This window comes from Nanorana parkeri, unplaced genomic scaffold, assembly GCF_000935625.1.
Source record: "Nanorana parkeri isolate BGI_ZX_2015 unplaced genomic scaffold, ASM93562v1 scaffold59, whole genome shotgun sequence".
In the NCBI taxonomy this organism is placed as follows: domain Eukaryota; kingdom Metazoa; phylum Chordata; class Amphibia; order Anura; family Dicroglossidae; genus Nanorana; species Nanorana parkeri.
The window spans coordinates 741,677-754,659 of record NW_017306327.1 but is presented as its reverse complement, the minus strand read 5'-3'; the positions used below and the strand labels follow the sequence as shown (position 1 = coordinate 754,659).

Here is a 12,983-nt window from a genome sequence, read left to right as displayed (position 1 = left end):
TACAACTTAATCAACAGCATATATTACAAAGTTTTCGGGCTTTTTCTTGAAACGAGCAGTGTTGATATAAAAACTGTATAAAAGAAAACAAATACTAGAGTGGAGCTCATTTGAATTTTAAATTAAAGAACATAAGATGAAACCTGATTGGCCCCTATAAGCTAAAGTTTTTTCTTCATTTTTGCAAACAGACCAGAAGTTATTTACAATGGAAAGAAGTGTGCAGGGCTGGATTCTAGAATAGCCAACATTGGCATAGGGTAGCAGGACTTCCAGGAGGCTCACAGACACCCACACAATATAGTTATGAGTGTTAGTAACACATTCAAATATTTTATACATTTACCGTACTTATAGCTCATCCACTGTTGGTCAGTACATCTACAATGTGACATTATGCCACACTCTTCTAGTCAGAGGTACTTGTTACAGATTTTGAGTTGGCAAATTATTTTCAGTCTCTTCATTCCTAGCCTTGGTGTGCCATGTGTGGCTATGCTGTCTGATCTTGTTAGTCCTATACTAGGGCTAGCCAATCCTCTGGGTAAAAGAAGGTAGAATGTATTTAATCACAACGCTTTGTATAGCATTCAAAAAATACATTAGAGTAAAAAATAGAGCTAACATTTCAACTATTCTAATATATGTAGACAATCTGTACTTTGACTGGACGTTGTCCTCTGCCCAAATTTCAGTATTTGTCTCAAATGGCAGAAGAGCCACATGTCCCTGGGAAAGGGAGAAAGTGATCTAAGTGATTCGTGCCATGCTCATAATTACATTGGCATTCTTCCTTGCGCAGGACACGAAGGGACATTAGCACAGTCATTACGAAGGGTGTATAGTGGAAAGCTCACTTGGGCAATTAATGCCCACTTTTGTGTCTGCACAATAGAGTTATGTCTGCTGGTGTTTTGGAATTACAGCAATACCGATTAATGAAAACAAACCAAGTGTTTGTAGGTCAAATCTGCTGCCCATTTTCACAGAGAGGATATGACAGAGAGATTAACCATAGAATCCCTGTAAGCTCAGGGGGCAGAGATTGATTTCCATTTTTTTCTGTGGTGAAGATTTAGACCTCACAGTTCAGGATACAAATCCTTCCAGGTTTCAACCTTTCATGCTATGTAAATAGTGGGATCAGCCAGACACTTTATAGCAGCACAAATCCATTACACCTATACACTGTGCTTTAGATATTGGAGAATCCAGTTTGTGCAGATTATATCTTTGTTATTTCAGCCAAAAATGAGCACTTAGCCCTTGCAGTGGGGCTACCCCCACACTGAAAAGGATACGTTTTCTTCTGCCCGGAGTTCTTCAATAAGAACACACCAGGTGAGAAGACACCAGAACACCAAGAAAATACCATCACAAATACAGAAAGAAAATATAAACTTTTTGTACATGATGGGGTTGATTTACTAAAGGAAAATAGGCTGCTCACTTTGCGAGGGAATTTGAACTTTGCATGGGAAGTTTGCCCTTCGTTTAGTGAATAGTTCTGATGACTACAATCACCCAATCATGTGCAAGCAAAAATACTGTTTTGGTTTGTTTTGTTCCTTGCACGTTATTCGCACCCTTCGTAATGATTCTTTGCAAAGTGAAATTTCACCACGTTCAAGCTAAGGAAATCTTCCCCTGCAAAGTGCAAATTCCCTTACAACAGCATGTGTGCCTTTAATTAAACCAATGCCACTGGTGTGATTTCAAAGCAGGATTGCAAGGCCTGTGAGAAACTGTCTAGTGCACATTGAAGTTGCAACTCTGTAAACAAGGCTTGTTAAGGGATTTCATAATTATCTTGAATCATGTTTGCACTGTAATTTGTGGGATTCACTTGCTATTTTTAATATGCTATAATGTGGTGGAAACAATGGCGTCTATTCACAAAGCTGCCGAAGGATCTGGCCGTAGCTTCGGCCGATCCTTCGGCTAGCTTCGGCCCCAGGACCCCTTCGGTTCAGGAGAACCTTTTTCTATTAACTTTTTTCTACTTTTTTCACTCTTTTTCTGTTCTGCTCGGTGCCTCTGAGGGACCAAGCAGAACAGCCGAGCCAAATGCCGCTCGGCGGCATTCGGCTATTCTCTCACTGCTGTTCGGGATCTTTCAGAATAGCTCGAACAGCAGTGAGTAGGCTGCCGGAGGTTCGGCTCAGCCGATCCAGATGTTGGATCGGCTGAGTCGAACTCCTTCTGCACTTCGGGTCAGCCGAACATGCTGAGCATGTTCGGCTGATCCGAAGCCACACGAAGCAAGCCGATGTACGGCTGATTTCAGCCGATATACGGCTGAAATTAGCCGTACCAGCCTGAAGTGAATAGCCGAACAGTGTTCAGCTCACTTCACTTCTGATCGGTCATTCACTCGGCTGCCCTCGGCAGCTTTGTGAATAGACCCCAATGTCTTTCCATCTTCTTTCCCGTGAAGGTTTTTATTTTTATCAGAACTTGCTAATTATGGTAATCTGGTATGCTTAACTAGGCTTGCTTTCTAGTGTACTGTCACCTGAGAATTCTTTTAGGTTCATAATAAATTGTTATGAAGTGCTTTGTTCTCAGAGCTACCCAAATCTGTAAAACTAATCAAAGTTTGTGATGCTGTAACTGCATATTACATGGAAAAATGAACCTCTTGCTGAATATCAGATAACACCCTAGGAATCCTATATCCATATAACAGGTGGTAGAAGAAAATGTGTATATAATGCCATTGTATTGTTTTGGATAGAGTATGGAATGGTTAAAACCAAAGTCATGATTTTATTGCTGTTTGTGTCCAAACTGCCTCAGATATTAAATAAAACATATGTTAGGAATATAAGTAGATATTTGTCATAAGGTAAAGTAATTTGAAATTCATCAGATATTTGTTCTTCTTACATCTGCAGGTGGAATTAGTTACCAACCTTATCCGTAAACTTGACATCTTGAAAGGTGCCAAGGAGAGTCTTATAGTCGATATAAAGCTCAACAACCGTCTTGGTGAGCAGGTGGAGACATTGGTCGAACAACTCTGCAAACCCAATGAGTTTGACAAGTATAAGATGTTTATTGGAGACCTGGAAAAGGTGGTGAACCTTCTGCTCTCACTGTCGGGACGCTTGGCTAGAGTGGAAAACGTGCTATGCACCTTGGGTGAAGATGCCAATGCTGAAGAAAGGGTACATGCATCAATTGTTTTTTTAAATTTTGCACTTTGGGAAATCCCTAGCAAAATGTGTCTGCTGTATTCCACCTCAGTTGATCTCATTTACGGTTTTTCCTCACCTCATTTTTCTTTCAGAACTCATCTCTCTTTCAGAACAAAACACTGTGTAAAGTTTTTTTGGTGAAAATATCCCCCCTAAGATCCTCACGTAGAGTATCAGTCTGCTTGAGAGCATCTCTAAGGTGGCCCAAGTGCTTAGGGTTGGCCTGCTTTTTCATGGAACACCGCAGCACAAGATTTTTGGAAATTTGGGGGCAAAGCAATAAGCATATGTGCCCTAATGAAGGGGTTTTCCAAGTTGTTTCTCCGATAGCTAATTCCATATCATTTATCTATATGGTTATGACTGAATACTAGCCTTAATCCAAAATATTTCTCCACATTGTGGGCTCTTGAAGGGTCTTTTACTAAAAAATAATCGTATCTTATCTTTTCTTATCTTATGTTTTAGGAAAAACAGGTGGATGGTTTTTATCTGCAAAATAGATTTCAATGAATTGTTTTATTTTTGTCAAAATCTGGTAAAAATAAAAGGAGATATTTTTAATTTAAGGAGATTTAATTACATAGTTACATAGTATTTGAGGTTGAATAAAGACATTAGTCCATCAAGTCCAACCTATTAGGATCTCATTCTAGGAGTACCTGTACCCCTGTATATTACGGTCCCTTAAGAAATCGTCCAAAAGTTTCTTGAACAATTCCACATTCTTTGCTGAAATCACTGTCTGTGGCAGTGAGTTCCAGACCCTAACTGATCTTACTGTGAAGAACCCCCTTCGCCCCTTGTGCTGGAATTTTTTTTCCACCAATTTTAGGTGGTGGCCTCTAGTTTTTGTAATGGAGTTAATTAATACAATTAAAGGAAACCTATATTGAGAGAAATAAGATCACTTGTTGTCTAGCAGTCATGCTTATGTAATGACTGCAGCTCTTTACTATGGCCACAACAAGTATGTAGTGTAGGAGTACTTATGCCTAAACATACAGCATTCATCTGTACATCACCTGTTGTCAGGGCCGGTGCAAAGATTTTTGCCTACACAGGCAAAGGTGCATTTTTGCACCCCCCCTGCACGCCCTCAGGCGGCTGCTTAAAAAAAAAATGTGAAAAGGTTAGAAAAAAAAACATTTTCGGTTTCGGCCTGACATTTTATTTTTCATTTCGGTTTTGAAATTTTAATTTTGGTGTACCTCTAATTTTTTTTTTTTTTTTACTTATCACTTTTTTATTTTTTTACTTTTTAAAATTGTTATTTTTCTATGATTATCTTTTAATTTTTTATTTGTTATAATTTTTTTATTCTTTGTTACTTTTTTATTTTTTAATCTTACTATCTTTTACTTTTTATCATTTTAATTATTATTTTTTACTTCTTTTTTCATAACTTTTATTTATTTTATAATTTTTTAACAATCATTTTTTTTTTATTATTACATTTTTATTTTCTTCACTTAACTTTATTGCTATCACACAGGAGCTAACAAGCCCCTGTGTGATAGCATATGGAGGTGACAGGTTCTCTTTACTGAGCCTGTCACCTCCCATACAGGCGTTCCAGCACAACACTGTTCTGGAACTCCTGTGACAGCTGACAGGAAGGGCTGCGAGTGCAGCTCTCCTCTCACTGTCTCCTGAAAGGATCTCCGGCTGGCCAGCGGCAAGAAAGGGGGGGAGCAGGGGGGATCGGGTGAGAACTTCCTGATGGGGGGGGTGCCAGATGCCCGGGAACCTAATGTCCCTCACCTAATCACAAGGACTCCTCTGCTCCCTGGTGGCTAATTCGGCTCTACATACCGGCGCTGAGAGGCGGCTCTGATTACACCTGTCAGCGCTCACTCTCTCTCTCCTCCTGGCCGCTCTGAAGCTGCAGTGGCCGGGTGGAGAGAGAGGGAGTGCAGAGAGGTGTAATCGTCGCCATCTTAAAGGGGCCCCCTCCCAGTCCGCATCTTTCTGCCCCTCCACCAGTGCCCTCAGGCAGCTGCTTGACCTGCCTGTAGAGTAGCGCTGGCTCTGCCTGTTGTTGACGAAAGGTATGCATCTACCGCTTGACTGATCTTTTGTTTTACATTTATGTAGAACACCTGGAATGAAAAGAAAAAGCAACTCTGTGGTCAGCATGAAGACGCCCGAGAACTCAAGGAGAACCTTGATCGTAGGGAAAAGTTGGTGATGGAAATTTTAGGAAACTACCTCACCAGGGACCAGTTTCAGGACTACCAGCATTTTGTGAAAATGAAGTCAGCTCTTCTTATAGAACAGAGGGAGCTGGATGATAAGATCAAACTTGGTCAGGAGCAATTGGATTGCCTTTTAGAAAGTTTACCTAAAGATTTCATGGACAATAGAAAAGTGCCTTTGAAAGAAGAAAGTGTGTCTTCTTCGGGGAATGTAAAGATGCTTCCACCATTGACCACTTCACTTTAATGTTCTTCTTCTTAGACAACTCAGGCAGATGTACATTAACTAGAGATTCATTTGATTTAAATTGTGTTACAAGCACAGTAATGATGGCTATAAATCAAAGAAGTGTCAAGTAAGGAAAATTCTGGATGTCATTCATTGGCAGTGAAGGGATGACTGAATGTGTTGTTCCACTGCCTCACTCGTACAGTACTTGGTGCTGCTGGGAACAGTGAAAATCCACACAAACCACACATTGATGGAGCAGGAAGACAATACATTATTCTTGTGTTCACACTGTGAGACTGCAAGCCTGTAGCTATGTGGAACTGATGCCTTACTGACCCTGCTTTTCTATTTATAAAACTCCTTTTTTGTAATTCATTTATGTACGTTTTGTATATAGGCTAACCTTTATTCTGCTGTAGAGATTGCCTTTTCATGTTGTAATGAAAATCGACTAATTCAGTGGTGCCCAGTAAGTAAAATACTTACTTTATCGCATTTTTTTTTTTTACATTCGTTTACATAAACTCACCCCTTTTGGATTGACCTAAGTACCTTGTGAAGAAGAACAATGTAGTGAATTATCTGGCTGTCACATTCTTGTGCTTAAATCATGAAAATGTCTGTAAAGATTGTGCCAATGAATAATGTAAGAAGCCACAATTTCTTTTTATCAACAAACCTTGGAAATGCAATTAGAGCATATGATGAAGCAAGGCAAAAGCAGAGGTTAGAGGTGAAACAAAAAATGCATGTCAGTAGGTCCAAAGATATAGACAGCTGAATTATGTACAAACTTTCATTTTTCTTGTGAAGGCTGAGCTTGACCCTACCCTTACCTACCGTTGCTCACTATTGATCAGTAAAGCCACAGGTTATTTCGAAGGACCAACAATGGGGTCTACAAGGCAGGATGTGGTGGGACCCTCCTGCCTATACAAAAGGTTTAGAGAATACCTAAAGCTGAAACATTTTTTAAACTGCTGTCAGTTTTTTGCAGTCTGTGTCTTATTAGAGAGATTTTCCTTTACTTTCTTTCCTGTAGACTCAAGTCATGTTACCGTGTTTCCCCGAAAACAAGACCTACCCCGAAAGTAAGACCTAGCACTATCTTTAGAGATTCCTGTAATATAAGACCTACCCCAAAAATAAGACCTAGTTCGGTGGTAGGGGGCACACATGTATTGCTGCATCCAAGCAGCCAGTCAGGGGTCCGAGAGTAACATTCAATTATATGAGCAGCTGGTCTCCTGAAGTCTGCATGTATAAAACATGTCAAGGACCGCACTACATGTCATGCATACACGGCGGGGACTGGCCGCAGCTCCCGCCCGCACACACACCTGTCTGCTTTGGCTTTTACGGTACATAGAGAGCTGCCGCTGAAAACTACATTTCACAGCAGGCAGCGGCACAGCGCGGCATGGCCAGTGGGGTCGGAGTGAGGTGAGGGAACTTCGGACTGGAGGTCCATGCGACGAGGTGGCTCCCTGGACTGCATCAGAGAGGAGAGCTCCAGGACAGCTGCAGCCTGCAGGTACTGTGACACTGTGTGTGACAGTATTTGTTCATTTTGTTGCACATTAACCATTTGCTGTCCGTCCGTAGTAAAAAAACGGACGGACGGCACTGCAGCATTGGCGGGTTGCCGTCTCCAGACGGCAATTTTTTTCTGCTTGCGCGCGCCCCCTAGCGGGCATGCACGGGCAGAAAAGCCCCGACCATTGCACACACCCGTTACCGGGTGTTTCACATATAGGCGATTAGCGGCTCCATAGCCCGCCGATCGTCTATATGTGCTCGTTCGCGTATTATTAATAGCGTATTATTCCCCGTCTTTTATATTTTACCAAAAAATTGGGTAATAATAAATGTTTTATCTTTTAATATAGGGGAAACTGTTTGTTTTTTTTTAATTTCGGTAATTTTTCCTTAATATAGTAAAAAAATAAAAACCCCAGTGGTGAATAAATACCACCAAAAGAAAGCTCTATCTGTCCCCAAAAAAGGGTATACAATTCATTTCAGTACAGCGCTACATGACGGAATAAATGTCAGTCAAAGTACCGCAGCGCTGAATACTGAAAAATGGCCTGGATGGGAAGGGGGTTTAACACCGCAGATGTCGACTGGTTAAAAAAAAAAAAAATAAGACCTAGTGTGCTTTTTTGGGGGAAAAAAAATATAAGACAGTGTCTTATTTTCAGGGAAACACGGTAGATGTATACTCTTTGTCAGGGGGACACGTATTCCTGTTGTAAGATTTCCCCTCTATTCTTGTTCTGGTGACAACTAAAAATTTTGTTTCTGCCCTAGTTTACACTCCCGGTGACAACGGCGATCAGGACATTTGCCGAGAGCGAAGCCCCCTAACAGGGATGCACACAGCAATTAAACCTGATGGCGGTTCTAAACCCTCACTACTCCAAATCCCAAAAAAAGTTTGGCATTTAGTTATACTGTAAATTTCCATACAGTTTCAGCAGTTTGTGTCTCTGGATCTGCTCATTGTCCTGGCAGTTTTTCCTAAAGGCTTCCTGTTCTTACACTTTCTATTCATCATATGTTCACTTTGGATTGCTAAGGTTTGTTTTAAATACATGCCAGCCTTTAACATTCAACCAGTGCCTAACATATAATGAGTGTATTTCTGGAAAACCGGTTTACCGGTACCAATTAAAGAATGGTGTTGTCTCCGACATCATACTGTAGGCGCCATATTGGAGGGCAGCTTAGAAAATGAAAGCAATGGAATGCTATAGATGACATACTTTTTATGGCTGCCTGTTGGACAGTTTTCCTAAATGTCTTACAGTTGTCTATGGAGGAATAAAAAGGGGGGGAGGGTACACTTTGCTTGTTTGAAACATGTCCTTTTAAAGGAAACACTTTGCTCAGCAAAGATATACTGTGTGTCACTTCTATATTGCCCACCTTGTTTTATGTATTCCTGTTTTCCTTTTGCAGACACAAACGCAGCACCGTATGTGAACTCTGATTTCAGGCAATAACAAAACACAAATATTGACAATAAAAGTTTTTTTGGTTGGAATCCAGTTTATAACATTTTTGTGTGACATGTTTGAAAGCCAGGGACTATTCGTAAGCAACATAACTTGAACAAATAGTGACAACTGGCCATATGATTTGTGAGCTGCTGATCTCACATGCATGCAACAAGCATGCAGATATGACAGAAAAAATGCCTCAAAATCCAAATTTTTTATTTTTTGGATGGAATGAGGAAGGGTTAGACCCCTGTCAGGTTTTTAGTGCTGTTTGTCTGTCCACTAGGGATGAGCTTAGGTTCAGACGAAACCCAGTTCAAACCTGAGCTCATCTGAACCTGGAAGGAGCTCGTACTGAACACGGAAGTAAGTTCCTTCTGTGCCACCCACACAGCTTAACCTAAGCAAAGAGGGCGAAATACAGTGACATAATTGAACTTATATGGCTACATGCTTATATTTAGTAAATTGCATCTACCTAATATGGCTATGTGGCAGCACAACCATCCAGTTCCTTTGTTTACCTGCCGCTGCGGGGCATTGGGGGGGTAGGAATGCATAGCTCCCAGATGATTGAGTGGAAGTCCCCCTGGCATTGCCTTGTCTGCGAAGCTCGGGTTGGATTGAGCTCATCTTTAGTCTCCACTCTGGGGAGCTGTACCCTCTCAATGTGACCACTGTCACCATGACTAACATTGATGGTAATTCTAACATTTTCAGGTGTTACGGGAACAAGAATAGAGGGCAAATCTTCCAAATGGGAGAGATGTTGCAGTGATAACTAAGAGGGGGTTTACCTTATTTTGGATAGATTTTCTCTTATTTCCTGGTGTTTCTATGGGACAGAAAGTGAAGAGAAATGTCTCCAACGAAACACCAATGGCTAAAAAAACATCCTGATTGGGTTTTAATCAATCCCAACTCTATCCAAAACTAAAACAAAAATACGTTTAGCTGTAGATACACCTTAATTTTTGAACATGCTTGTTTGGGTCAGTGACTCAGAAAGCATTTAAAACAAGGAACTAGCATTTGCAATAGGAGGTCAGAAATGCTATTGTTTAACCATACAGTTTCACAGTAAGAAAAGCATCTTGGGACAGAGAAAAAAGAAAAACAATGTGTTCCCGTGGTAATTTTTCCTGTAGCACAATCAATGTACCAAAATCAACACCTCCAATGAGCTCCAACATCTAGAGACAGGATCAATTAACCACGTTATACTCACAAAAATTAGATGTTTACTGTCTAAAGGTGGCCATACACTCTACAACCATCACAAGATGGTTGTAAAGTGATTTAAAAAAACGTACGATCTGCCCATCTTGGACAGGCAGATCGTACTCTCGATCATCGCAAGCCCACCCCTCCAATGACCGCAATGCTGAACGGGCAGTGTGCGCGTGCGCACACCTGCCCGTTCGGCATTTGTCTCCCGAGCACCGTACGATTCTCGGCTGGTTTTCTAGCATGCTCCTTAGACAAAAGACGTGCGACCGTACAGTAGAAACGGTCGCACGTCTTCGTTCACACTGCTCGATTCTCGTACGATCATGGGATTTCCCGCGATTCTCGTACGAGAATCGAGCAGTGTATGGGCACCTTAAGGGTGACAAAAAGTGTGAGAAGCTACCTGAAAGTAGTGGGTGGCAAGGCATCTGCTCATCCTCAATCACATTTCTATACCACTCCAATCTTCTCCCAAATTTGAATGAGCTATATATGTGGAACACATATTTTATCTCTATGAAAAGGCAATGGTGAGTGCTGCAATATCAAATCTATCTACCAGAAATACCCGTATTCACCTTTGGCTAACCACGCGTGGCCCAGTAGTCACAGTTGTCAATGTAAACTTGTACTGAGAAAATTCAAAGGTTCCCATTGTTGAACTCTCCTTTTGAAAATGCCAGTTGCTAAGGGCTGCAGTACCTGACTGACTGACCTGGAGCGAGCATGCAGATCAGGAGTTCTGACCTTTCTGTATCTCCATTTTGTTCCAGGTCAGTGAAATTACCGAAAACCTTTTACCACAACTTGGTGCTCTAATCCTTTACTTTAAGTAAGCTGAGACATTCCAGGGACAATGTCAAGGCTCCTCAAAGGACCAATCAACTAAATAAATAGAAATATATATTTTTTTTAAACGCAGAGGCCTGCTGACCCGTTCGCTCGCGATGATCTCCCACTACAGAATGGAATTCTGACAGATGTCGGCAAAATATAAACAATTAAGCAGAGCTAGCGGTGGCAGCCAGCTACCTCCGCCCAACTGTTTACATTTGTCCGACACCTGACAGGACTTAGCTGTGTGAGCCATGATTGGGCAAAGTCATCATGACTTTACCCAACCATGGCTCTTACAGTTCTCTGTGCTGTGATTGGGTAAAGTCTTGCACCTGACCTGTGGTCAGGTGCATTGCTTTACCCAATCAGGGCTTCACAAGGCATTGTGCGGTGTGCAGTGCCTTGCAGGGCGCTCGGCGGGCGAATAGCCCAGAGAACGCCCTGACAGTTCGCCGAACACATGAACTGCTGACTGCGAACTGCGAACTGTTGTTCGACTCGAACATCGAGCCCATCCCTATCCAGCACTCCACCATTCCAATTCAATTCCAGATTAAGAAAGTACAGAGACTGAAGACTGCCAGGCAGCTAGCATGTACATAAAGAGGTCAGCAATGTCAGTTTCCTTTATCTACAGCTTGCATTACTTGCAACAATTGCACAGGCCATGACCAAACAGATACTGACAAGTTGAGCACTTTCCGGCCAATTTTGAGTTGTCCATGTGGTGAAGACACTTCAGCAGATAACCTCAGAGAACCACTGTTAATGACAAACCTAATGACAATCATTCTATATTACCGAACACATAACACGGGATCTAAATTTTGAGTACGTTTAATCAGAATTCATCTTTTACTGATCTAAGAAAAACAGAAACCTGAATACTCCAAGTAAATATATTGATCTTTATTCATGCTTTTTTGTTGGCGAATAAACATTCTTTAATAAATCTAAGTAGCCTTAAAGTTGATCTATAGATAGATAAAAAAAAAAGACTGGAATAAAACAGGCTTTACACTTATGCCTTGTGGTAATGTGCATTTCGCAGCACTTTACCACAACACATGATAACGCCCCATCTGCATTAAATGGCAGGCACCACTATGCATACGCTGGACATGTCACAATGGACTTGTGTTTTAGAGAAATAAAAAAACATCCCATTAAAAAGGTTCATTAAAAGGTCTGTTGTGGTTCTTTGGCAGCCCACAACAAACAAACAAGCATAGCATGGGTGTGCTACTGCACTGCAAAAGTCTGAATCCAGCCTACATGTCTTTTGAAATACAGGTGTTATAAGGACCTGAATCTGTATTGAAATAAGCCTCCTGTAATCCCCTGTATATTAGAACTCAGCGTGGAAAAGATGGGCAGCACTATGTGCCACTCAGGTGTGCGTAATGACAAGAAATGTGCAGACAGAAGGAGAGTGGAGAGTGATGATCTTGCCAGTCTTCTGCTCCTCCTTCATTGTATAGGCACAGGCCTGGGGGCAGATAGGTGGCAAGTGTGTATTATTTATCTGCTATAGGCAAAAGTAAGGTCATCCATCTGGTTGTGCTGTAGGACTCCGGACTGTAGGTGCAAGCGCAGGACTGATTGCACAAAGTGCAAATCCACTGGCAGGTAAAACAACTCCACTAAATATTTCATCCGCATATTTAGCGGTTTGTTTGAAAGTTCAGCTTTAAATGTCTTTAAGAAGCAGTATAAGGAATGTACCACCACAAAGAATAACCTTTTATTCATTTTAATGAGCAGCTACACTGTTGCCAGAACCCAATGAGTGTCCAGCTTGCATAACAGCTGAAGTACATTGACGCTTTCTTTCCAGGAATTTGTTAACTAATCTTTGACAAGAATACCCAGCACTCAATGTCTGTTACAATTGATTTGACTAATAACAGGCTTTGAGGTGATATGCTGTGGTTGGTGAAAAGCATGATGTGCATTCTATAACATCCTCTAAACATATGGAAATATATTTCACACATAATAACTATACGCCCATCAGGGTGCACCAATTATGTGGTATTTTACTCAGTTTGTCTGCTTATTAATCTGTATGATCTTACTAATCTTAACAGTCTGACCAGTATAATAACAATCTCCAAAACCAAGACAGCATTAGGACTTTCCTGACTCACACGATTAATGGAATGATGAATGCAGGTTATGTGTTTAGATGAAGCACTGAGATCTTGAGTAATGCTTAATTAAGTTTGACTTGCTTAGAAGAATGTTGCATGCATGTATACAGGAATACAGCATCAACAGG

The 12,983-nt window shown here is 41.2% G+C and overlaps 1 protein-coding gene across 1 annotated transcript in view; it reads left to right on the top strand.

Moving 5' to 3' along the window:
- SHROOM3 (shroom family member 3) overlaps positions 1-6,359 on the top strand; it is a 135,111-nt gene extending 128,752 nt beyond the window's left edge. The window contains exons 9-10 of the mRNA XM_018576175.1: positions 2,898-3,170; positions 5,298-6,359. Of these exons, the coding sequence (XP_018431677.1) occupies positions 2,898-3,170; positions 5,298-5,645 (621 nt within the window). The 3' untranslated portion in view covers positions 5,646-6,359. The remainder of the gene's footprint in view (positions 1-2,897; positions 3,171-5,297) is intronic.
- The last annotated feature ends 6,624 nt before the right edge of the window (positions 6,360-12,983 follow it).